This window comes from Triturus cristatus, chromosome 3_1 (genome assembly GCF_964204655.1).
Source record: "Triturus cristatus chromosome 3_1, aTriCri1.1, whole genome shotgun sequence".
NCBI classification, from domain to species: Eukaryota; Metazoa; Chordata; class Amphibia; order Caudata; family Salamandridae; genus Triturus; species Triturus cristatus.
The window spans coordinates 855,639,878-855,665,936 of NC_140583.1; the positions used below are offsets into that span (position 1 = coordinate 855,639,878).

The 26,059-nt window shown below is 42.7% G+C and overlaps 1 protein-coding gene across 6 annotated transcripts in view; it reads right to left on the minus strand.

Annotated features, from left to right (window-relative positions):
• MAP3K20 (mitogen-activated protein kinase kinase kinase 20) overlaps nucleotides 1-26,059 on the minus strand; it is an 839,253-nt gene that overhangs the window by 312,134 nt on the left and 501,060 nt on the right. For all 6 annotated transcript variants that reach the window (XM_085645276.1, XM_085645278.1, XM_085645277.1 and 3 more), the window contains exon 9: nucleotides 13,813-13,887. In XM_085645276.1, coding sequence (XP_085501402.1) covers nucleotides 13,813-13,887 — 75 coding nt within the window. The remainder of the gene's footprint in view (nucleotides 1-13,812; nucleotides 13,888-26,059) is intronic.

Sequence of the window (26,059 nt, forward strand, 5' to 3'; positions counted from 1 at the left end):
GTGCCCCCCTCCCTGAACATCTTCAGAAAGACACTTAAAACCTGGCTTTTTCGGCTGAACAGAGCAGCTCAACTCCCTTCCCCCTCCCTCCAGCACCTTGAGACCCTCGTGGGTGAGTAGTGCGCTTACAATCCCCTGATTGATTGATTGATTGATGGTTTTTGGACCTGGCAAGATTTTCAAGAATTCAAATTTGAAAGGTTTGGAAAAGGTGAATGGTACATATATTTATCATTACCTGGGCTTAAACGGACCCTGACTTTTGACTAGAACCTTGCCGCAGATTTAGAGTTTGGTACTTTCGAAGGTCCACTATAAATCAGCGATGTTTCCACCTCCTCTAACTCACAGTTCCCCTGCTCAAATTTAATTTAGGAGAAGCACCATGTGTACACCATCAGAACTGTTGGCTCAACTAATGTAAACCTGTGACCTGGTTGTCCATCTGCCAAAGAGTTGTCAGGTCACAGTGATGGTCAGGCCACACTCTGTATGGCACGCTGACCATCACTAATTTCCCAGGCTGTGTCCAGTATGCGAGGCAAGGCTGAAATAGGCAGGACATTTGTACAATGGCCTCCACGTGCAGGGAGAAAATTGATATTTGGACTTCATAAATATTTTGTATGGAAAAACAAGCTCCTGCTTTGGGAGTTTATTTTCTCAAAGCAAAAACGTTTGCAGAGTGGACACTTTAAACATGGTTAGACACAAGGGCAACAGGAATATTCAAAGTGTTTTTATGGGAACCCGTTCTTTGACAATATCTCAGAATAGGTCTCGAAGGTAACCTCTTGAATATCCAAAGATACTGAAGTAGATGCCTCACTCACTTATCGTGACATGCTTCATCATTGGCGCCTATGCACACCCTGGTAGGATGATACCACCAGGGCGGACTCAACCAAGATTTTGCATTGGGAGTTCTTAAATTATATTAAATCTGACTGGATAAGCAGGGATCCAGGTGAAATTTGTGCTGTTAAATATACCAACAGGTATACCCAAAGGGTTCCTTTATTCATCGTGTACATGGGGTGTATTGTTTGAATATAATCGTTCAATTAAACCTTCATCCTATCAGGGTGTAGATAGGCGCCGATGATGAAACATGTCACAATAAGTGAGTAAGGCATCTAACTCCAAAATCTTTGGATATTCGAGAGGTTAATTTTGAGACCTATTCTGACAAATTGTCAATGAAAAGACTTCCTTAAAAACACTGAATATTCCAGTTGCCCTTTGTGTCTAACTATTTTAATCAGGAGTTTACAGCTGGTCTGATTTTCTCCCGCTCCCCTATTTGTGGTACACTTTAAACATAGTGCCCACTACAGTACTGTGAAGGATGCCTCCATTGGAGCAACTCCCTTTACAGCACAAACATCCCTGCCACGCAGGCGTGGAACTCTCAATAGTACTGACGGTACGTTGCCAGGGTGAAATAACCCGGAATATCTAAAAAAAAAAAAGGATCACTGCACTAACAAATGCAGGGGGTCCAAAGCCTTAATAATACATTTGCAAGAAAAAATGTAAAGCAATTATTGACACGTTCATAGTAGTATAGTTTCAAAGGTACACTATGGAATGGCAGCTTAACATGAATGATGCTCAACATGACTTTCACAACAACTTTTAAAGTTAGGCCTATTGAGGCTGAGCATCTCTGTGGATTTTTGCACTACTGAAATATTCTATTCCTATCCACATGCTAACCACTCTCACGTTGGGTAGTCTTCTCAGGGTAGAAAGTGTCAATGTCAGGAGACTTGAAATTACCTTGGAATAAAAATGTGGGAGGACATCAAATCTACAATTTCATCCCCGTACGTCTGTGGAAGCACAAGGGTGTATTTAACCCCAATAGCGTGACATTAGGCAAGTAACACCACCAAACATTAATTATTCACTACAGACTGCAAAGAGGTAAACAAGCTGAAAGATAAACATGCTGATGGCTCATTTAGCTTTGACCAACAACAAAAAGATATCCCTGCAGAAATTAAAATACTCTTACTAGGCAGCTGCTGCACCTTCCATTGAACCGTACGGCATGTATTTTGGTGCCCTAGTATAATGGCCCAACTTACTTTCCTATGTATTGCACTGTGCTAGCCAAGAACTTACTCAAACCATTTCCTTAAGGGTTCGGAGTGCTTACAATCTCAGTCGCCCTAAATAAGTATTCTGTAGGCAAAACCAATATGATCTGCAATGGCTTGTTTGATTGCTCTAAATAATCCTAAAACGTCACTTTTGTAGTAGAGGCTTGAGAATGGCTCTTAAACATACCTATGATGACACATTGTGTACAATGAGGTTTCTATGGATGTCATCATGACCCAATAAGCAACGATGACTTGGTAGAGACACAGCCTCGTGGAGGCACTGTCCAGGTATGGGATATTCTATTTCAATCTTAATGCGGGTGGCATAAGCAGAATCACATATGTTGGACTAGTTTCTCTGAAGATAACTAATTTAGAAGTAATAATGAAGCCAGCCTGGGAATTTTTTGACGTTTTCTGTTTAATAAGACCTTTCTGATTAGTTACAAGCTTCAGGCACTGAGATTATAAAAATAACAAAATTGTTTCTAAAACAGTCACTTGAAGGCACTGTACATCTTTGATTTATCCCATTATGTTTTGAACTTGTTGGTGGTTAGACAAGCTTGTTTGGGTACTTTCCCAAATGTTTAATTGCATGGGTGTGTCTAATGACCTTATACTCTCAGATTTATGAGTGTCTGCCCGGGAACTAAGGATCTCTGTGTATCACTGTGCTTACATTAACTAAAAGAATAGGTAATCTTTCTTTACCTTGGTCTTTGGTGGAAAAATGTTGTACTTCTTTTGCGTCTGTACATCCAGGACTAGCTTTCAGCATAGAGGAGTCATAAAAATGTTTAACTCTAAAATAGTCCTAAATCTGCTCACATTGGCATCTGGCATGTAAGAGTTGTGACTAGTGTTTGAACTGTTCCAATAAGAACACATATTCATTTGTAATGGTTTTAACTGTACAGTTTTATTTAATTACAGTAAAATAAAACTGAACTGAAAATTATAGCCCTATGGCTAAAGGACATCTTGTCAAAAATTACTAACCAGGATTATGTGGGGTTGTCAAAGGCTGATGCGGGCATATTATTAAGAAAGCTCTAGAAATTATTTATTTTTGTAAAGGTTCCGGCACTTCCTTCTCTGTTTCAATTATAATAAAGCATTTGGTTGGGTTGGCTGAGAGTATCTGTAAGAAATTGGGTTGCTAGTTTAAGTGGAGTAAAACCCTACTTGAGAGGCAACCACAATTCTTGTTTGGGTGAAACACAAGAAACCCCAAATTAACCTGTGTTTAACTTTCTTATAACTTGGCACAAAGGAGTCAGGCTAAACTTAGAGGCAATGTTTAATGAATGTATGCAGCACTTCAGACAGTAGCAAAGTGAAAACGCAATACAAGAAAAACAGTAAAATGTAATAAATTATTTGAGACCACAATAATTCAATCAGTAGAACTGGAGATATGTAATTTTAAAGATTTAAGTGAAAACAGAGCTTACAAGAACAAAGTGGCAACTGTGGGTATCTTATCATGCCGGACCATGACAAAGTCACTAGTAAATGTTGACCACGATGCTGGTTTGACGAGCGCTGAGAGATCCCATCTTGAGGATGCATTGTGTAGCGGCGATTCCGAGGAAGTTGCGGTACAGTGATGTGGAGTCCTCCGTCGCCATTTAGTAGGACATCGACAAGGGGCTTGCAATGAAGAGTTCTGTATCGAGGATGCGTTGTGCTGTGGGGGTTCTGAAGAAACTACAGGGCTGTAATGTAGTATTCTGCATCGTTGTCGAGGATGCCATCAACATGGGACTGGGGACATGAAGACCTGCGTTGAGGATGTGTTGCGCAGTTGTGGTTCCAAAGACATGGGAGCTGCGATGCGAGGTCCAGCACCGGGGAAGCAGCAGTTCCGATGTGCCTACATTAAGATGCATCAAACTGCATCTGTTCTGGTTACAGGACCACAGCTGAGCTGGCAGAGTACCTTCAGGTGCAATTTCAAAGAGTCCAAGTACTGGATTTAATGTGGGTGATGCCTTTTTTGTCCCTGGGTCTCTGATCAGGATGCCAGTCACCTAGCCCTTGGAGTCACTCTGGTGATCCTGAGCTGAGGATGCAGGTCAGTCCTCCAACTCAGGCAGCAGAACTAGCAGGGCAGCAGACTAGCAGTCCGTCTTGCAGAGCAGCACAGCAGTCTTTCTGAATCTAACACAGGTCCAGAGGTGTGCTGAAGAGTTGGGTCTCAGTGTACAATATTTATCCCCGGTGCCCTCTTTGAAGTAGGAGAGCGTTCTAGAGGTTTCCACCCCCAGAGGTATCTGGAATTTCTTGACTCAGTGACCTGGCCCCAGCTTGTCTGGAGTCAAAAAAGGGCAGTTTCAAAATCCGTTGTGAGTGTGCTGAGGCAGAGCCTTTGTGAAGTGTGAGTTTGGTAGGCAACAGCTCTACCCCTCATCAAGTCAGAGATGGCCCATCCTGCCAAACACCTATTCCCCCTTTGCCTCACTATCTGTGAGCAGTACACAAAGACCGACTGACAGCTACACCTAGACATGTGACCAAGGTTACAGGCTGCAGGAACCAAAGGGTTAGGTCAAGAAAATGCCCACTTTCTAAAAGTAAATGCAAAAAGAACAATTGATGGACAGAATACAGAACAATGTCATACATTGACCCTAGTACAGAGATCTGGGCCGAAATCCATCTTTTTTGCTCACCATGCCATTCAAGTTTGGACCCAGCCATAGGCAAATCAGTCTTGACCCTGCGCCCAATGGGAACAGTCCAGCCCGAACTGCCAGGTGAGGTCCTCCGTGGACTAGAAACAAGAATCCTAGGACCGGTTTCGGGCTTTCAGCCCTCATCAGCCAGGATAGCTTGAGTCCAGTGGCGTGGGTCTCATGCTCACTGTGCCACTGGAATCAAGCTATCCTGGCTGAAGAGGGGTGAAACCCCAAAACCAGTCCCAGGATGCTTGTTTCCGGTCCATGGAGGACCTGGCTTGGCAGTTCGGGCTGGACTGTTCCCATGAGGCACAGGGTCAAGACTGATTTGCATATGCCCAGGTCTAAACTGGGGTGGCATGGTGAGCAAAAGAAAGATGGATTTAACCCAGATCTCTTGACTGGGCATGAATGTTTTGATATGTTCTGCATTACGTACATCAATTGTGTGTCTTTCACTTTCTAAAACTAGCATTTTCTGAATTATCCGACTTTATCATAAAAAAGGGTTTTAAATTACAACAGCATAGACACCAAACTCTATGTTTCCATTTTCTCCCATTTAAAAGTTACCACCTATTAAATGTAAGAAGGAAACCCAATGTTATCCTATGGGAGGGGTAGGCCTCACAGTAGTGTAAAACATATTTAGGAGTTTTTCACTACCAGGACATATACAACTTAAAAGTACACATCCAACGATTCAAATACACTGCACCCTGCCCTCTGGGTTGTGTAGGGCCTACCTTAAGGGCGACAAATGTATAAGAAGGGAGGTTTGGGCCTGGCATGAGGTTTATCTTGCCAGGTCAAAATGACAGTTTAAACCTGGACACATACGCTACAATGGCAGGCATGAGACATGTTTAAAGGGCTACTTAAGTGGGTGCCCTGATAAGTGCTGCAAGCCCAGTAGTCACATTTAATTTACAGGCCACTTTACTATGAATTTACAAGTATATTAAATGTGCCAACTGGGTGTAGGCTAATGTTAACATGTTTAAAGGAGAGAGCACAAGCACTTTAGCGCATGGTCAGCAAAAACAGGAAGATGGAAGGCAAAAGGTTGGGAGAAAACCACAAAAAGGATGTCAGCTCCAACAGTATCACTCTCTGGTCTTGAAACAATTTGGGTTTAGTCAGTATAACACAGTTTATCTTAGCAAATGTTTCCTGGGTGATCCTCCTTGTGCATGGGTACCCCACAAGTGCACCCTCCCCCCCCCGAGGGCCCGCAACGGGCCTCCAAAGCACATTCCCGCCAGCATTTCCATGGAAAGGCCTTGTCAACCCGGCATCATAATATGGATGGCGGTGCCTGGAAGGCACCACTGCCATGTTATGCCCCAGCTCAACCCGGCCGGAAATTGTAGCGATTGCCGACCGGCGGAAAAGCGGTCCGCCGCGGTACCCCTCGCTATGATAATATGGAGGGGGTTAATCATGTTGGGATGGCGGGCGGATCACCACCGCCGGCCCCAGTGGCGATCCGCCCGCCATTATAATCACCCCCTAGATTTGTACCCTCCAATTTCAAATTTATCCACATTATATAATATTTAAAAAAATGTTTTTTACATTTTGCTTCTTTATTTATAGACACTTTATTAATCTGTTCATATTATTTAATGTTCTGAGTAGTGTTGTACCCCTTCAGTAGGTTTTGCGTACACCCGGGGTCTGTGAATCACAGTTTAAGAACTTGTTTTTCCCAGCATGGGATAGGCGAACAGTACCCAATATTGAGCAATACATCATTGAATACTTGACTGCCCAGCCCTGGCCTACTAATTAGACAAGATCTAATGTGATGGCTATGTATTGACAAAAATGGTGATATGAAAAGAGGTTGGTTGTAATGCTAACCTATATAATATTGTTGAATACATGTACATAATGACTATAAAGACATGTAACTATATAATGGAAAAGAAATGCGAAGGAAAGCAACCCAGACAAGATTTGGTGCAAGTTGGAGCATAGGACCGTAAAGATTCCTCTTCATAAATGATGGCTCCCAGCATCCTAAAATGTCTGTTTCCTGTCCATTCCCAAGGTATTCAACGCCTTTGCTACTGAGATTGGGAGGTAAGAGGCTACAGGGTGATGGCGTTTCCCTCATAGTTCACATCTGTTCAGAAAAACCCAGACCTTTCAAAGGACATTGTGAAAACTAACTTTGCAAATTCGGTCTGAATTCTGCTTATCGTTCCCAGGCATTGGTATACAACTGGTATACTGCTGCAATTATAAAACTGTAAATAACACTTCCTGATCACAGAATCAGAAATATTTCACTGATCCCAAATCTCACACAGGATAACAAAAGTTTTGGGAAAGATCGTATTTTATTTTCTTGACATTACATAAAAGACCTGGAAGACATTCGGTAAATACTGTTAAAACCTCTAGTTTAGTGTCATGAGAAGAATATGTATTAACTCTGCTGTAGACACAGGATGTAGGCAGGGTAGACTAAATTATGCGGCAAAAAAAGGCGAATTATGCAGCGGCATGCAGCACATTTTTTATTATAGTATTACTTCATCATTTTGTGCGTTTTACACATGATAACACTGTCTGTGCAAAAATGTCACCTCCTAAGTATTCGTTTCCCAACCAAATGCAGCAATAAACAAAAGAGATGACCAGTCAACCATTGTGAAGGGCCTTCCAAAGGAGGGAACCCATGTTGCCAAGTTTTAGTAACTAATGGCCCATTTGAGTTTGAAACAAATTTTTTATTTATTAAAATTTGCAGATTAAGCAGCAGATAATGAATTATGCGGCAAATGTAGCCCATTCATAATCATGTATAAAATGCAGTGCCGCAGAATTCCATATCTCCAGTGGCCTTGGGTTTAGGCACACATGTCTAGGAACCTCAGACTTGTGCTGAAAGAACTGCATAAAAGTGGGAGATATGTTTCATTTAAGAAAGGTGCAAAGCTTTTGGAAAGAGGTGTAAGCTTAAATCAAGATAAACACGTGTCACATGTTTCCCTGGAGTCAACTGATAATTCTATTTGGAGCCTATATCGACAACCTATTAGTCTAATGGAGCTTAAACACTAGTAGACAAATAAAGCTTTTGCTTTTTGCTTACCGGGAAACTGCTTTACTAAAATCACCTGTGGTGCAATACAGTTTAGATTAGTCACACAATGGAGAAAAGAACCATAAGTATTGACAACAGTTACAATACTATTTGGCAATCTCAAATTTCCCCCATGCCTGTCTCCTCATTCAGGTGTTTACTCACTGTGTAACACACAAATAAAATGTACTTGAAAGAAATAATCCTCACCCATGCCATGGGTGGCAGTCTTTCTTCTATTTTGACTCTTTTATTTGGTCCTAGCCCTCCTCCTTACTATGTCACATGCTTTTTTCTTGTTTGTATCAGTACACGTATATGCTGGTGTGCCAGGTAAGTATTTGCGGGTTCCCAGGTGTTTTCCTTTCCTTTGTTGGTTTTTATTTCCTGGTGAGATTTTTCTTTTACTGTTCGTATGTGAGGGATGCCTTTGAGTGTTCCAGGACCTCCCACACATCATGTGCCTTTGCTGAGCAGAGTCGGTGATGTTTTTGGTGGGGGTAAAAATGAGTGCTCATTCCTCTGCCCTTTGAAGACTAATTGAGTGGCTTATGGTCTGGCATGAGTGTAGGTCTCGTAAAGGTAATGGAAGGAATGTGCGGTGGTTTTCACCTGCTTCATCATAACAGTTCCAAGCAATCCATGATGCTTGTCTGTCACCTTACTTACGGGAAGTCGGCAAAGTGTAGGAACATGTCACATGGAAAGTATGCGGAGAAGTAACATTATGTTGAGTTTGACCCAATTTCAGATCCTAGTGTCTTTATATAGTCTACATTATTGGGTGGGAGAACCTTTGGGTGGACTAAGCAACTTGAGTCTTACCCTCTTCTATTACCATCAGCTGTTACCCTGCTGTGATCCAGTTGTTATGCCAGACAAAGAGGTATCTGTTTAAAACAAGCCTACAAAGCTGGTGGGCTCTTTTCTTTGATCTATCCTCAGGTCCAGAATGTTGGGGCATGGTTAGTGGATGCCTTGCTTCTCTCATGGTATAAAGGCTTGCTGTATGCTTTTCTCCAGATAACAGTCTTTCCACATGTGGTGGGAAAGATTCAAAGGGAGAGTATGTCCTTGATCCTGATGACGTCTCACTGGCCAAAGCGCTTGTGGTTTCCCTTTCTGCTCCTGTTCGTGGTGTGCCCTCCGCTCTTCATGTTCCCTTTTCGTTCCTCAGTCCTGGTTGATCTTAACTGCTTGGAGGTTTTACATTCTGTGTTCTTGCAGTTTGGGTGAGCGACAGAAATTTACCTATTCATATGCATCACCAAGAAACTGAATATTTAAGAAAATCAGCAACATTGTCTCACTACTCCCACTTAGCAGCTTGGTGTTGTTTGACATCTGTTCACCTTTGAATGTGATCCCTTTATCACTTTGGATTTTATGAGGGATGGGTTGCTTGGGGTTCGACTCCAGGAAAGAGAGGACAATATCCTGTTCATGTTTCTATGAGATCCTTGGGATGGTCAGGAGAAGGCACTGCACACTCCTGATGTTAGACTGCACTGCTTTAATTACAAACTCTGAGGGCCTGTTTGGTAATTTAGGCCTTGCAGAGAGGAGTAAGAAGGCTTCTTCTGATACTATTAGCCAGTGGATCTGGTTGGCTATTATCATATCTTACAAGGTGTTGGGGGTTCTTCTCCCTTACTCAAGGTATAGCACTTTCTATGCTGAGAGGAGGGGGTCCCTTTGGTTGAATTGTGAAGGGCTGTATTCTGGTGCCCCTGTCTTCATCCCGTCTCTCTGGTGGGATTGTTCCTTAAAGAGGGTCGGGTTATGCTTGTAACATCCTCAAAGAGTAAGGACTGGGAAGAGCAAGAGAGATGAGGAGATAATGGTCCGTTTACTTACCAGTAATCTTCATTACTCCAAGTTTGGGTTTTACTTGAAATATATAGCACACTTTTTAAGTAGGAAAGCTTCAGTTCCCAAGATATATCTTTCGTCTTCAATCTTTTACAAAAAAATACATACCAATAGCTATTAAGGGCCTATGTTTGGTGATGAGCTGTGGGTGTGCAATGAGCACACCCCATGGTTAGGGTCCTCTTCTGTTCTGCGGAGGAGCTTTCAAAAAAGATTCTGACCGACCACTTAGCAGACTTGGACCTACAGGAAAGCGAGCCCAATTCAATGTCCATAACCAATATGTGCAATATGAAGCCAGGTATAGTTGGGCACGCTTAACCTATGTATGCAGATAAATGAAGACAAATTGTTTTTGACATGGTTTTAAGGAAAATGGGGGAAATCAAAAATAAAAGTAGACAGAAGAATGATATCTTTATTCTCACTCTCTTTCTCCTTAACGCCCTTCTTGCAGTATTTCAGCATGGATGGATTTTGACCTGTTTATACCACTCGTGTGAAACAGCTTTCTCCAAATAATAACAGTAGACCCTATTCACACATGGTTTTCAGCATAACCTATTATTTATGTCCGCAAAATTCCTCGTTTATGCCTGCCAGGAATTCACTAAAAGATTCCTAGCAGGTGTAAATGCATTTACTACTAAAATTTGTCTGCCATGAGTGCATATAAACCTGCAAGGGGTAGGATCTGCAGTTACAATGTAAATTTTGTGAATGCCCACAAATATGTACATTTGTGACATTCAAAAAATCTGATGCACACCTTCCCACATTGCAAATTGTCAGAAATGTAATCCATCCATAGGCCAGAGTAACTACCTTTCCAGGATACGACATTGAACTGATTACTCCCAGGCCTAGTGAGGGTTTAGCCTAGGGGAAGGGTTTGCTCCACATGGAAAAATTATTTCAACTTGAGAAAACAAATGTGCATTTGTAAGACAGGCTCCAACTCTCGTGCTGAAATCTATGCTATGTATTTTTCTGCAGGAGAACAAATGGAACCTGCGGAAGATGTCACATGAAATTTTCAATAGTACACCTAGAAATCTGCGAGGAGTAGCTTTCTACGCATACTTTTGGAAATAATGGTGAATTTGAAAAAAATTAAAAGTAAAAGTATTTTCAGTTGGAGATGTAAATTTGTGCCTGTGTTTTTACTTTTTGCCCAAAGAAACGCCTAATGTATTTTATGCCTTACCTTGGCTTCTCCTCCCTACTACTCACTGCTGGAGTGAGTCAAGGATCACACTCTTTTGTTTGGGTTTACCCACTCTGAGGGTTGGAGAACTGTTTTGTTGTCACTACCAATCCTTAGGACCTGCGCATGGTTTGGACGACATAAACCAAGGGCTTGGTGCCAAGACTGATTCTGGATACTCCCGCAGGATATGTTGGCCTATAGCCCAGTTAGCTCACAGTGCCACCGTAAGCCCCCCTAATCTACCAGGCAGTGAATAGTTTCTGGTAAGCTCTGAACATGACAACCCTGATCCCTTTGAGATTGTAGAAACAGTTAAGCACCTTTTGCTCAGTCACTCGTGCTCACTTATTCTCAGAGTAGCCGCTGCCCCTGCAGGTAAGAGCGGTGGGCGGGGTTGGTGATTCGACAGTCGACCACAAGGGAAAATTAAATAAATAAATAATTTTCTCTCGTTGTCTATCGAAATACCCCACCACCACTACCCGGCCCCACCGCTCTTAACTGCACGGGCTGCGGCTGTATCAGAGAAATATACAGAAAATACACAGTGGGACGTTTTCAATAACATTTATTGAACCAACGTTATTCTTGCATTAAAAACATGTGTTGCAATGATTAGTAGACAGAAGCAGATAAACGTGATTACAAGCACCAAGAGAGTAAATAGTAGATATAGTTCTACCATGGTGCTAAACAAATGTATGTATGCAGGCATATAAACAAGGCAGTAATCTAGTGTACTCTTACTATGCGGACCCTACTCTAAGTGTACCTAGACTGTGTGTACGTGTACAGCCAAGAATAACCCCGAGGGACGATCCAGCCCCATTAACTGATGGGATAAAATGAAGGACCCCGTCTTGGGCACGAACTGGACACCCCTCGCAAGATGCCAGACCGCTGCCTGGTGATCTCTCAGCATACAAGGAGCCAGTCAGTCGGAAGTACCTCCTATACTAATCTATCAGGAGGCTCATTTTTATAATAGAAAGCAGCCTTGAGATGTACGCATAGATTAGTGATATTATGGAAATATAGATAGCCCTGTTGCCCCGTGGTTGAAGATAGTGATGACATTTGTACATAATGCAAAACGAGACCTTGTACATGATGTTCAGAACGTTGAGGTAATGTTGTGCGAAGCTAGATGTAAAAACAAGTTTAGTTTCAAAGAAACTAATCCAACATTGTTGTGCGTGCAAATGTGTGCCAGAGGTCACAGCTGGAAATGTGATTTGTGAGGACAATGTAAGAAATAAGCTGCTTCGCTACACTAACTCAGAAATATGTACCAGAAAGATAGTGCCTTGAGACCCTCACGCGTGAGTAGTGCACTTACAAACCCCTGATTGATTGATTGATTGATTGATTGATTGATTGATTGAAAGAACATAACACTTTGGCTTTAGCCAAGACCTCTATGCAGAGGATTACAAAGCTCACACTATCCTTTTACGTTCCCTCTCTGAGTTCTATACTTACTTTCTAAAATTACACACTGGGTGACACGTTAATATCTAACACTGAATATGTTTAAAAAATGGATAGACCATTTTTGACTCCTCAAAGGCCATTCTATGGATCTATATTCCAGTGGAAAACAACACCATTGTCCCTTTTATAACTCTCCAAACCCTTCATTCAAACTGCAGTAAATCCTTGGGGTGCCTTCCGATCCACAAATCATCAAACCCTCATATGACATTAGACGTTACAAGGTTTTCATAGCCGATCAGTTCGGCAATATCACCTCACAACATGCTTGCTTTCACCTTGTCATTATATGTTTCAATAGCCACTAACGATAACATTACATGAATCTGTAAAGTGCATATTCACCTTTAAGGGCATCCTGGCACTGAATACCCGACATTTATTGTTTCCTAAACCTGTGGCCATGTGGTCAACCACAGGTTCCTGGAATGGATGCAGTAGTCCACTGAGCCACCAGATCTGGTCAATCTCTTTGGTCCAGGTTTGTGCCTGTTAACATGATCATCTGTCATAGGCTGCACTCCCTGAGACTGTGAAACCTGGTCAACCTACGCCCTCATCATATAATTATTTTTAAAACAAGGTTGCGGGATGGTCATTGCTACTTTGAACGCTATAATAAGCATTGAACTGTAAAGTCACCATGATCTATTTCTCTGTACAAAGCTTCTCTAGTGTAGCCGGCCGATCAGGCCTTGGCCATGTGGCACCCGGAAAGACACACACGCACACTGTGGTTTTTGTGTCAGCAAAGGCCTTGAGTGACCGTCTACCTGTTCGTTTCTTACCTCTGGCTGAGCCTAGCCCTGGGCATGAGAAAGCGGATACTTTGTATTGTAGAGGTCAGGTGGCACTCTACACCCAGGTATATTATGAATGTGGCCAGTTTGGAATCTATACTTGTAAAGCAATTGGTCGCACAAGCGAACACCGAGGAAATGAAAACAAAATATGTGTATGGACAGAACAAACATTCCATGAATGAATACGTGGTCAATACATCTGTTACGGTAGTAAACTTCACCAGTTTTAATAAGGCAAGCTGAGCTTTGCAATGTCAAAAATCAAACAATACATGTATATATTTTCTTCGTGGCAAAATATGTCTATATTTGATTATTTAGAGGTTTAGGAAAATAGATATCCGCTGTTTGTTGTTACGAAATTATATTAAAAATTCAGAAAAGTTTTTTCCAATTAAATATATAATCTCGGTTTAAATTGCAGTTCTAATCATCATAAATTAACCTAAAGTTCAAAAGCTCACTTTGCATATCATTGGATTCCGCTCTCATGGCACAGTTTGGACAATTCATTCACAGAAATAAAATATTTGAAAAGTACCTTTGAATCTGCTTCCCAGCACAGACGCATCAGTTGTGCAAAACTTGCAGGACAGCTGCTTGGAATGGTTAATCTCTGCCAAAACACATAACAGCCCAGTTAATGTTTTAGCTCATTCTCACTCTAAAACAATGCATTCGGTATGTTTTGAAGTTATGCATTTGAAAGATTCGATATCCTATCGGAAAGCTGAATGACGTCCGGCCGAGTGTAAAGCAGTGATTCCAAATTTGCTTAAAAGGGAAACCTTCATTGATTCTGCTTGTATCGGCTCTCTCTCTGTGCCACCCTCCGTTCCACCTCTTCACTGAGAAGGCGGTAGCAGATCAGACGCATAAACTATAAACTATGCTCAGAACAGACATCTTTCTTTAATATCACTGATTTCCTTCATGTTTAGTTCCCCTTTTAACTACTATACAGCTCAAAGATTGTCAAAGCATTGCAGCTTACCAGTGAAGGATTTCTGCTAATGTAATCAGTTTTATGTTTACCCAGCATATGAACTACAGATTTCTGTTTAGTGGTAGCAGGCGCAACTGTGCATAGGCATGCCCTGCACTCTGCAACGTTTTAAACATAGACCAAGTGACCTTGTTTTGGTGACAAGCTGTCACTATGCAGAGTGAAGGCCATTAGTAAAGAGTGCAAAAATATATATATATTATTCCGCCACTGACTAGGCATCCTGAATTAGCCATATTATGTGATAAGCATAAAGAAAGAATGAGATCATGTAGTCCGTCTTCTGACACCATGATGTTCCGCAATATTTTTCAAAACGCTAAATCTTCTGTGCATGGCTGTCATTTAATTTCCTCTGAGATGTTTTCCCCTTTTCCCACCTCATTACAATGAAACACCAACGAGAACAGACCAGCCATACAAACATTTTGCTGTATTTGGGAATGTTTACCATCATTTTATTACATTAATCAGGTGCCATTTTCTTTCTTCTCCAAGTCCTTTTCTCAATTTCTGTGAAAGCCTTGTAGAAGCAGGCAGTGGCGTAGCACAGGCAGTGCGGGGGGCCGCCAAGCTCCAGGGGGACCCCTCAGCCCAGAGAGCTCTTGATTAAGTCCAAAGCGGGCCCCTCCACGTACCTTGCAGGGGGGGGGCTCAAGTTTCTTACGCCAGTGGAAGCAGAAGCTCTTTTTGTTTTTCAGTTTCTGGGCCCATGCAGTTCTTACATTGACTAAGACACTTCACTTAGATTCTATACTTCACCCACAGAGGCATTGTCCTCAGATTGACCTTTCTTCATTGTCGTGAGGGGTGACAAATCAGGGTGTATAACTGCTAGCCACCCAATGAGGACCATTAATTAGAAGCCAACTCACAAATTAGAGATCAGGTTTAAGTGCACTACTCTCAGAACCATGCTATTGAAATAGAGTCTTGCAATTGGAACACCTAACCTTCTAAAGAAAGTCAATCTAACAAGAATTATACAAACCAGTGGCTACACAGAATAAGAGCAAAAGAACCTGATGTTCTGAAAGTAATCTAATAATCTTCCTATCATGCATTTGGAAATCAACATAAGCGCAGTTTCTGCAGAAAGAACATTAAGACATATTAAAAGACTCAGACAATTTTAGATATTTTGATTGTTGTTTTCAAGATCCAAAATAAAATCATGTAAGTACCATTATAAGTAGTTCAGTAATGAGTCTTACAGCTCATCGTATAAAACCACATATTTAGTCAAAGTGAATCTATTTCTAAATATAAGAATCCATAAAGAGGATGGTTAAGATTAGGTTTTCCTTCCACAAACAAAGGCAGAAGGATGGTTCAAAATAGTTCTCTTAGCATGGGCAACGGAATCAAGTTAGAGTCCACTAAGGAAAAGTCCATGGGCATTGGGAATAGAGCAATAATCAGGAAAGTTTAGGTCTGGTCTCTCACCAAACAGCTAAACATCCTCCAGTAGGCAAGGTTAATCAGCAATCGGACAAAGGCAAGGAGCATGTAAAGATAGTCCGGCAGGCAATCGGCAAAGGAGGAAAGAGGAAATGAAGGGGTCCCTCCTCCTTGGAAAGTCACTTTATATACCCCAAATAATTCATCTGAGACATAAGAAGTCACCATACAATGTTTTGATCATCATATGATCTAATAGGAATGCAGTTCCTGGTGTATATGAAAAGTAGTGACTAAAAAAGATCAGGTAGGGTACAAATTCTGTGTGTCCATGGTAATGAATATTCTGGGTCCTGGCACTGTATAGATGCTTTGATTCATTAGCTTTCCATATTGGTCCTGATGAATTGCCGCTGATCATTAATTTGACAACGATAAGAGAAGAAACATGTTGACCTTTCACTAAATCAGCCACCAGAGATCACTGTGTCCGCCAGTTGCACCCATATTTTTAACCAGACAGGTGGACACACAGAATAAAAAGTCTTTAGTCTTGTACTCTACCTGATCTTTTTTAGTCACTTACCATTTTTCATCAACATCAGCACACATCTACACCTAGGGCCCTACACAGGCACTTCACAAAAGGCCTTGGATAAAAGATCTCCGCTAAAGGGTGCCCACTGAGAATTGCAGTGCCATCTCGATGAGGAGCAAAGGCCCTATGATGAAGCATGACACCCTGTAAGGGTGCGTGAGGGCTCTAATTCCCAAAAGGGAACCCCCCCACCTTGGCTCTCTATACTATTCGACTTGTTAGGACTTCTCTATAGGTTACTTGTCTCCCCCTTCCTCTTTCCTACAGGAACTGCATACCTATTAGATTACTAGTATTAGTTTGGAGCATGTATGCTGGACCTTAATGTGCTCTTGGTTCCTCCCCCTTGTTGTAATTGCTGACCATCGTGTGACCATTCTTCCGTTCACCATGTAGAAAATTGATACTTCAACATATTTCCCCCATGTTGCTCATGAAAAACGACTGTCCATTCCATCCTCACATGCTAGTTGACAAAGAGCTTCTTTACTTTGTTGCTCTCCATGGGTTATGTTGAGAGGTCAAGTTCCTACAATGAAGTACTGGAAAAGTGTCTTATTGATTAAAGAATGTTGCATATGCATAACAGATAAAGCAACATTTCAGGAAACATAACAAAAGTCCATTACACCAAGCTACGAAATAATGCAGCCTAAAGAAAAAGGCAATTCAATGCATTTTAAAGTTAGCCTTTCTTATTTTAGTTAAATAGACTCCTAATTAGGTTTAAGCATAATGAAATAAATCAAGTATATCATATATGGAAATATTTGTAACGTTGTTAGTGATTACCAACATTTTAAAATTACCTATGTACAAACTATTCCTAAAAATAATTAAAATTAAATAGTTTTAGGAAATATAAGACCCTAATAATGTCTAGCACTTATACTGAAAGCTTCAGTCAAATACCACATTGCATATATCGTTTGCACCACTTTTCATTTTGTTATGGTGCATTACAATGAAGACATTATTCAGTCAAAATATCGAGTTAGAAATGTCGACTTACACTAATATCGAGTTTCAAATATTGTGACAAAGAAATATCGACAGCAAGAATATTGTGGTGAAGAATATCAACTTTAAGGTAAGAGATATGGATTTTTTAATTAGTGTTATGTATTTTAGTATATATTTCAAATGTATGTGATATATTCTTTTTGTATAAGTATTGCTTATGTTTTTTAATATATGTGTTACATTTTTAGTAGTTATTAATTTTATTTTGATTACATTTGTGTTTTTAGTTCCATAGTAGGTTGTGGATTTATAGGGGAATAGGGTGGGAAGTAATTTAATTATAATGAATTAATTAATATGTTTTATTTATTGATATTTATTTAATTGAGATCTTTTGATGTGAATTATGTTTGTAATTTTTGGGGGTACATTTTTGGTGGGGGTTGTGGGGTTTATAGTGGTAAAGGGTGGAAAGTAATTTATTTATAATTAATTAATAAATAGTTGTTAATTAATATGAATTAATTATGGTAATTGTGTAATTAACTGTAGGTGCGGGTTGTGGGGTTTATGGGGTAAAGGGTGGAAAGTAATTCATTTTTATTTAATAATTAGTTGGTAATTAATATTAATTAATTGACAAATAAATACGGCGATAATAAATATATTTAAAAAAAGACAATTAAATATGGAAATTGCCTAAATAATTTTAGTTGTGGATCGTGGGTTTAGGGGTAAGCGGGAAGTAATTTATTTTTAATTAATTAATAATTAGTTGAGAATTAATATTAATTGATAATTACTTGGGGAAATTGTTTAATTATTTTTTTGTTGTGTGGGTTTTGGGTTTATATGGGTGAAGGGTGGGGAGTACATAAATTTTACTTACTTAATAATTAGTTGTTGAATACTATTAGTTATTTAATTGGTTTACTTTTAATTGTGTAATACATTTTTTACAGTTTAATTTAGGTGTGGATTGTGGGGTTCTTGGTGTAAAGCTGGGAAGTTAATTTAATTTTATGTGTTTAATTAGTTTTTTAATTAATATTTGTTTAATTGAAAAATAATTATCTTAATTATGCAAATAATGTATTTTAATTTTAGATGTGGGTTGTGAGTTGTGTGGTGTTATAGGGTAGGAAGTAAATAGACTAAATTTCTGTAATAATTAACGTTAATGATAATTATTCTTTTACTTTTTTAATATAATATTTGCAGGTATTTGTGATATGTATTTAAGTTTATAATACGTTTTTTTTCATTTTTTTATATTAATTTTTCTTTTTATTAAATATTTTTTATTTTGATGAGGATATTTTGCTTGTTTTTGATTTTGTACTGACTAGAGTGAGAATAGTAAATTTTACCACTCCGTAATCCAACATTTTCCCTACTGTTGCACTCACTGGAGTGGGAATAGTACAGTTTATCCCTCAGCTATCCAACACTTTTCCTACTGTTGCACTCACTGGAGTGGGAATAGTAATTTTTACCCCTGTACTATCCAACACTTTCCCTACTGTTGCCTTCATTGAAGTGGGAATAGGAATTGTCACCCCTCCGCTATCCAACACTTTCCCTACTGTTGCACTGACTGGGGTGGGAATAATAAACTTGTATCCCTCCGCTATCCAACAATTTCCATAGTGTTGCACTCACTGTAGTGGGAATAGTAATTATTACCCCTCCACTATCCAACACTTTCCCTACTATTGCACGCATTGGAGTGGAAATAGTAATTTTTATGTCTCCGCTATCCAACACTTTACCTACTTATATTTAATGTTATAATTATAAAATACATTAAAATTATTAGTTTAATAATTTTTTAAGTAAATATATATATAATCATATTTTTATGTTAAAATGTAAATGAATTCAAATTTATTTTTTATTTAATTTTATTCTTTAATATATTTAATATGAATAATTTATTTTATAGATATAAAAAACAATATTTGTACAACTATATTTATAACATCTATATTTATTTTCGATATTTTTGTACTTACCATTATAAATATGGGATGTCGATATTTTTTACATCTATATTTATAACTTGATATTCTGGTATGGGGATATTTTAGTTTTCGATATTCTGTCAGTGAACCAATAAACATGTTAAGTTCATTATTTTATTAATCCTGCAATTTCTACATATCTAAGCACACTTTTACGGTGCTGGTACTTAAACTTTTCTCGGATTCAGTGTTGTTTTTTTAAACATGTGCAAAGTGCACATTAGAGTTTCGATGTTATAATCAGTTTTTGTGTTGTGTAAAGAATAATCAGCTTTTACGCTGTAACAGCCTTGCCAAAGTATTTAAGGTAGAAACATGTGACTTCCCCCCACCCCCCAAACTGGGGCCCTCAGGGCCACTTCCACTTGTGTCACCTATATTACCATCACAATCAAAACTCCAGCAAATTTGGTTGAGAAGCTGTCTGTCTCAGGCAAACAGCACCATACCAAGATCAAAATGTCATCAGAATGGAAATGAGGAAATGCAGGAAAAGAGGACCAGAAGGCAAGCTTTGTTAGTCTAGGCGCCCAGGATTTCAAACAAAATCCAGTGAGCATTCCATCATCATCAGAATTGTTTGTGGAAAAAACTGAAGATGTAGCTCTTCCAAGAGCACTATCTCCTCACAGTCTAGGTTCTAACCTTCCCCTTGCCTTTCTGTTAACATTCTAAAGGTTTCTGCCATCTCTCACCTTTCGGTTCAGCACTCCAACTATGGTGCCGATTCCGATCCGTTAATAAAATTCCCCGTTCGAATCGTATCCAGATTTTTTTACGTACGAATCGTACAAGTCCCGCACAAACTGGCAAATACGATTCGTATGTTAAAAAATCCATACGAATCGCATTGTGAAAATTCCCCGACACGCACTCGGGTCGGAAAAAGTGTCCGACACGTCCCTGGACAGTTTTACGTACGAATCGGTAAACTGAAGTCCGAGCGCGCAAGTATGATCCGTCCCGTCCGTCCGTCCGAATGCACAACCATATGGAAAAAACACTGTACGGAGCGAACGCCCATGGCAACCATGGAGACGTCCAAACATGTGCCCGCATACGCGCCGAACACCCCCCCAACCCACCCCCCCAAGTACGTGCCGTACCCCCAGCCCATCCATGTGCGCGCCGTACCCCCAGCCCCCCCATGTACGCGCCGTACCCCCAGCCCCCCATGTACACGCCGTACCACCAGCCCCCCATGTATGCGCCGTACCCCCAGCCCCCCCATGTACGCGCAGTACCCCCACCCCACCCCGTAGGTACGGAGCGTACCCCCACCCCCGTAGGTAGGGGTGGGGGTCTGCACCGTACCTACGGGGGTGGGGGTACGCTCCGTACCTACGGGGGTGGGGGTACGCTCCGTACCTACGATGTACGGGGGGCTGGGGGTACGGTGCGGACATGTAGGGATGGGGGTACGGTGCGTACCGGGCCCCCTTTTCATCGTGCATCGCGGCGTACTTAGCTTTTCCGGCACTTTTTGGGTCCCGTGAAAATGTTGCCGTGCGAAGTGCTGTGGGTACGAATCGTACTTGCTGATCCGTAAAACGCTGCCTGACTCCGTGCGAATGTCGCGTACGCGGTGTCCCGGATCCGATTTGTGGTTATCTTTTAGCCGGTCGGTGTTTTTTACGATTCGTACGGAAATGGTGATTCCGTACGAATCGTACTTGCGGGTTTGTAAGGTGTTTTTCCCGGGGACGAGTCGGACGGAGAAAACGCTCCGTCCGACGGTTCGTACCCGGGTTTTACAGGATCGGAATCGGCACCTATGTGTTTATATACACACAGACACAAAAACACCCCTCCGCCCCATACACACACACATGCAAGCACTGCATAATAAACTTCACAGACATTTGCTCATTTGCCTCTCTTGATATCCTGGCACCAAAATTCATGAACACCTGAAAGTCATTTTTATTAGTACATCATTATATTTTCAGCAATCATACACTAATGAAATATGGTTCCCTGGATTGAAAGAGGGCAAACATATTTTCTAAATTTCTGCTTACTAGGAATAGCAGATTGCTGAAGTTCTGGGAGGTTCAATGACAATTATAATTAAATTTAGAGCAAACTGTGAAGGCGCTTGTTATCGATACCCACATAACTATGATATTTTCAAAAACATAAAGCAACCAAAACTCAAAACCAACAAGATCTTTGTTACTAAAGTGTGAGATGAAAAACAAAAAGCGAATATGTGTATACATCAATCGAGAGAGAGAGAATGTTAAATTGGGTTTTCATAAGCAGATATTTTACAGAATGCGCCCTTCCTATGGTAGCATGAAATACAGAGGAGAAAGGAAAATAGGCATTCTCTGTTTACATTGATTCAAACAAAGAAACAAGCAGATTTGTTTTCGAAAAGCAAATGACAGTGGTGGGACTCTGCACAGAGGAGGACACACGTACACCAATGACGTTGATCCTTACAATGAGAGCAGCAAATGAAACCTATCTTACACAAATAAGAACATTTACTGCGTCCATGCACCATTCTGGTTGATTTGGATAGTGAGTAGGTATGAACGAAAGATGGACTACAGCGACATGTAAAGTTCTGCTGGTACACGTTTCATATCACGTGTTTTATACAAATTGTGGGTGGTCCTGTGTTTTTCATAAAGCAATTTCCACTTGGCAAATTGCACATTCAAAACAGTGTACAAAGCGGAGCACTGTGTGGTAATACTATTCGTAAATTTAGTTACAACACAATATCAACCAACTCGAAATCAAATGCAAAAGAAGGCATCATAATGCTGTCAACAGTGCTTCCCCAGGGCGGTTCTTTGAGCCCAATTTTTCCAGGTACTTAAAAGGAGAATGTAAGAGCTCAAATGCTCAACAGCACTGTCTGGGTTCTCACAAGACGGGAAAGCTCCGAGGTGCTTCATCACTGCAAGATGCCTGTGCTACAGCAGAGCTATTCCATGGAACTGAGGCAAGAAACCCATGTTGAAGAAACCCAAAACATAAACTTATAGAATCCTGCTTCTCTCTTTTCCTATGTTCTTTTTGATGTATTGTTGGATTTATTTTGGTTGTATGCTCCGGGTAGTGCTCATATAACCTTAAGTAATTTGTTCAAGCGTATCAACATTCTGCAAAATAGGGGGGAGGAGCCAAGATGGCGACCGGAGCAGTCGCTTGAGCGCCCGGCTCCGTCGGCCCTTGGCCTCGGACTATCATCCTGATTCCTATCCTTGCCGATTTTCGAGGTGTAACGTGTGCGACGACGCGCTGACTGCGCCGCCGCTTTCCCGAAGTCTTAGCCCGCCCGGATGCCGGAGTTTTTGGTGCCTTTGTTCCCCGCCCTGGACCCTTGCTCTACTGTGGCCTCGGCCGGCCCCCTGGAAGTGTCGCAGTCACCGGACCCGCTGGTGCAAATCTGAGCCCGAGGTCCCGATCCCGCCTCACGCCACGTACGGTCGCCAGAAGAGCCGGGAGTGAGACGCCCGGACACCTCCTGTACCCTGCACCTGACGGGCTGGAGCTAGAGGGTAAGCCCCGGTGTGGCGGGTCTCCTACCCCGCTCTGTGGACCAAGCTGTGGAAGGCTGCAGACCCCCTTCTTCTATGGTCTAGTCGGCTGCAAAGAGAGCCCGAGGGAGGGGAAGAGACTGCTGGCTTTCACCTGTTGCGGCGCAGACCTGTTGGGAATTGCCTCCTTGTCACGATCCCCCCCCTGGCCACGGTACCGTTCAACGGTAAAACATGGCGCTGATTGCCTGCTCGCTGCTGGGGGGTGATGCTCCGGTCTCGCCCGCTGCCTGCTTCGCCCTCCCTCTACCAGACTCCAGCTCCCCAGTGCCGTCCCGGATTGCTGCCGTTGTGGGGACGCAGCTTCCGCTGACATACGGCTCCGTTCTGGCTGCCCTGCGGGACTTTCGTCTGCAATTGTGTGTCGGCTTGCAAACGCTGAGTGAGCGGTTCGACTCTACACTGTCTGCTGCGGGCCGTGAGCGCCCCGTTTGTGATCAACAAGACGTGAGTCTGCCAGTGCTGTGGTCTTCCTGCGGGGAAGCAACGACTGGGTATAACGGTGCTACACTGGTGTCTGCATCTGGCTTTCCCGGCGCTCAGGATCAATCGCTCTCCTGCTCAATGGCAGATACTTTGTTTCCCCGGTCATTGCAGCCTGCTTTGTTGTTGCCTGCCTCACCGTGCCCGCAGGAGTTTCCAGCTGAACTACACCTGGCGACCTCGAGGAACCGTTCACGGTGGCCTACGGCTCCTTTTATGTGGAACTCATGTACTTTACAAGCCAGGTCTGGATTTTATATGGTGTGCAAGGGGACCTCAATAGATGATCGGCGGCCATTTTGTGACTCTACTTCTCCATCTTCTCCCAAGTGGCCATATTGTCTTTGTCTGTTCGGGATGCGGGGCATTCACGAGGGGGCGGGTCTAATCGTACGCCCGCGATCGGGCCAGGGCTAGATTACTTTCTATCATCATGGCTTCACGGCCGGGCTGGACTGGGACTGGAATTGTCTACTTATGTTGTGCGCACTCGTCGCGATCTGTCTGCCTTCATTTCCGTGGTGTTACATGCTATCTTCACACGACCGCCTTTGGGTGTAGTGGGGTTTCAGTGTGTGGAGGCTTGGTTGGCCGGTGGTGTCGGGCGCTCCTGAGGATACGTGGGCTCCTCCCCGCTTCCTTTCTTCTTTCTTCTCTTAGTTTCTTTACTCTATTCCTACTTTCTCTCTCGTCTATATTTCGGGTTCATTGGGCGACAGGCACTATGCTGGGGGGGGGGTAGGCCATAGCCTCCGCATTGGTGTAGGGTGGGGGGGTAATTTACTGTTTCTTTTAGTTCTATGGGCCTCTTTCTTTTATGTCTCTGCGCTATACTTGTTTCGATTCGGGGTCCGGGTGTGGGGTGGATTGAGTGGGGGCGGCTTTTAGGGGGTGCGTATTTACTACTGTGATGATCCTGTTATCTAATTGCATCGCCTTACTGTATGAGATTTTCTATGGCTGTTTTAATGATGCTGCTGCTCTCCAGTGTATGAAGCCGACTTGCGGACTCGAATCTCCTTGTTTCTATCCTTTACTGACTTTTTTCTCGATAAAAATTTTTTTTTGAAAACCTTAAAATTAACCTTCACTTCTCCTTCCCCCGGTGTCAAGGATCCCTCCAGTGTATGAATCCTGAATCGTTGCTCATCTTGACCTTGACGCACAGGGGATGTATTGTTTGTCTCTGTGCTCAACCGTACTGTGGCCGGCCTGATGGTTGTAGGCCCGTATTTGTTCTTTTACTATGCACAAATAAAGGTTTTTAAAAAAAAAAAAAAAAAAAAAAACATTCTGCAAAATAAAAAAATGCAATATTGTATTAAGAATGCCAGAGCATTCCAACCTATAGGAACCTGTATTGGTTAGGCGTAACACCTACCAAAAGGAGCACTTGTACATAGTGCTATGGGTTTTGTAACGAGTGGCGGTGGGTGACATTTGAAAGTGGTGAGACGTAAAACACTTGGGTGCCAATTACGATCCTGTAAAAACCGGGTACGAACCGTCGGACAGAGCATATTCTTCGTCCGACGCGTACCCGGTCGTCAAAATATACAAACATGGAATAACGATTCGCACGGGAACACCATTTCCGTACGAATCGTAAAAAACACCGACCGAACAAAATAAACATACAAATGCGATCCGGGAAAGCGCCGACCTGACGTCGGGACGCTCGCAGCCTGCCATTCACGAACCAGGAATTACGATTCGCACCGACGTCATCCCGCACGGTGAATATTTTCCGGCTGCCAAAAACTGCCGGGAAATCAGGACGACGCGAACAAGGACCACCAGTACGCGACGGACAGACAGGACGACGCGAACAAGGAGGACCAGTACGCGACGGACACACAGGACGACGCGAACAAGGAGGACCAGTACGCGACGGACACACAGGACGACGCGAACAAGGAGGACCAGTACGCGACGGACACACAGGACGACGCGAACAAGGAGGACCCGTACACGACGGACAGACATGGACCCGAACCTGCGTGTCATCCCGGCCCTCATAGCACTCGACCTCCTCTACAGGTTCCGACGCAGACGCCGCAGAAGGTCAGAACAACTAAGGGAGGGGGGAAAGTGGGGTGGGGGGGGTGGCAGGACCAGGGCAGGTCACAAACCCCCCACCAAAGTCACACAGCACACATGCCCTGGACATACCTGACTCCCAGGCCCTGGTCACTACGAGGGGGTGGGGGCGTGTCCAGCTAAGCCAGCGACCGCCACAACGGAAGTCCGTCACGACGCGAACCAGCAACACAACCAGACATGTACGTCCCGTACCCACGCCTGAAGAGCGTGGGTACGAGTCGTACCACGCCCACACCCACGTCACCCCAACAATGGCGGGACGGCTCGTACCCACGTGGCAAAGGCCTGGGTACGGGCCGCACAAGCATCACATAGCGTGGGGACGGATATGTACGGACCCTACCCCCACCCCGTATGCATGGAGCGTACCCCCACCCCAACAGTGTAAGTACGACACGTACCCCCACCTCGAATGCATGGAGCGTACCCCCACCCCAACAGTGTAAGTACGACACGTACCCTCACCTCGAATGCATGGAGCGTACCTCCACCCCAACAGTGTAAGTACGACACGTACCCTCACCTCGAATGCATGGAGCGTACCCCCACCCCAACAGTGTAAGTACGACCCCTACCCTCACCCGCGTACGTATGGAGCGTACCCCCACCCCAACAGTGTAAGTACGACACGTACCCTCACCTCGAATGCATGG